Source organism: Dipodomys ordii, unplaced genomic scaffold, assembly GCF_000151885.1.
Source record: "Dipodomys ordii isolate 6190 unplaced genomic scaffold, Dord_2.0 Scaffold43, whole genome shotgun sequence".
Classification (NCBI taxonomy): Eukaryota; Metazoa; Chordata; class Mammalia; order Rodentia; family Heteromyidae; genus Dipodomys; species Dipodomys ordii.
Window position 1 is genome coordinate 2778328 of NW_012267259.1, and position 814 is coordinate 2779141.

Genomic DNA, 814 nt, shown 5'->3' on the forward strand with positions numbered 1-814 from the left:
GATTCCTTGCAGGTCTCTTCCAGCCAGAAGCGCAGCTATTCGGGAATCCCGCAAGGCTCCTTCTGCATGCGTGACTCCCTGCCTGTCCAGCGCGTCTCTCGAGTTCGTGATTCCCAGTTGGTGGGAAGACAAGGCAGGCACAGCCAGGGCCAACTGCTTCTCAAAGAAGACCATGACCACACCACCACCACCCCCGGGCCCTGCAAAGTCTCGCATTCCCCCATCCGCTCAGGTCCTCCAAACAAAACAGAAGCCAAAGCCCAGGAGGCAGGGCCGAGGGAGCTTCCTCAGCACTTCCTGCACGCAGGACTCGGACGCGATGCTCGGCTGTACTCGCCAGCACCGGGTGGCACTTTCTCCGACGACGCCCTCCAGGGGTAGCCAGTCCACGCGGAGACAGCGCAGCGCGCTCCGCCAGGGCAGGGCCGGGCCACTGCCCGCGGGCGCCTGCGCAGAGCGACCCTCTCGTCTCGGGGCGGGAGGCGGGAGCAGCCAGGAGAAAGGAGAGCAGCTGGGGAGAGGAGCCAAACCCTGAAATTACCCGGATGTGGTCCCCGCGTGCGCATGCTCAGTGTCCTCCCGACAAGTTGGCAGCAACAACACGGCCCTGGTCGTCGTCGCCGCTGCGGTAACGGAGCGGCTCGGGTGGCGGAGCCCACGTTCGCAGCCACTGGCTCGGTTCCGGAGGTCCTTTCCGCTCCGTTCTCGGCCCTGCGGCCGTCCGGGGGGGTGCGGGAGCGCGGGTGAGGGCTAGCGGGCGTCCCGCGGGAGAGGCCCTTCCCCACCCCTCCCGTCGCGGGGCCGCCCGGGAGCT

At 67.7% G+C, this 814-nt stretch overlaps 1 protein-coding gene across 1 annotated transcript in view; it reads left to right on the forward strand.

The window, feature by feature from the left end:
* Positions 1–564: 564 nt before the first annotated feature.
* Positions 565–814, forward strand: part of Smad4 (SMAD family member 4) — a 58205-nt gene continuing 57955 nt past the window's right edge. Inside the window, exon 1 of the mRNA XM_013018886.1 lies at positions 565–743. Within this exon, the coding sequence (XP_012874340.1) occupies positions 565–743 (179 nt within the window). The remainder of the gene's footprint in view (positions 744–814) is intronic.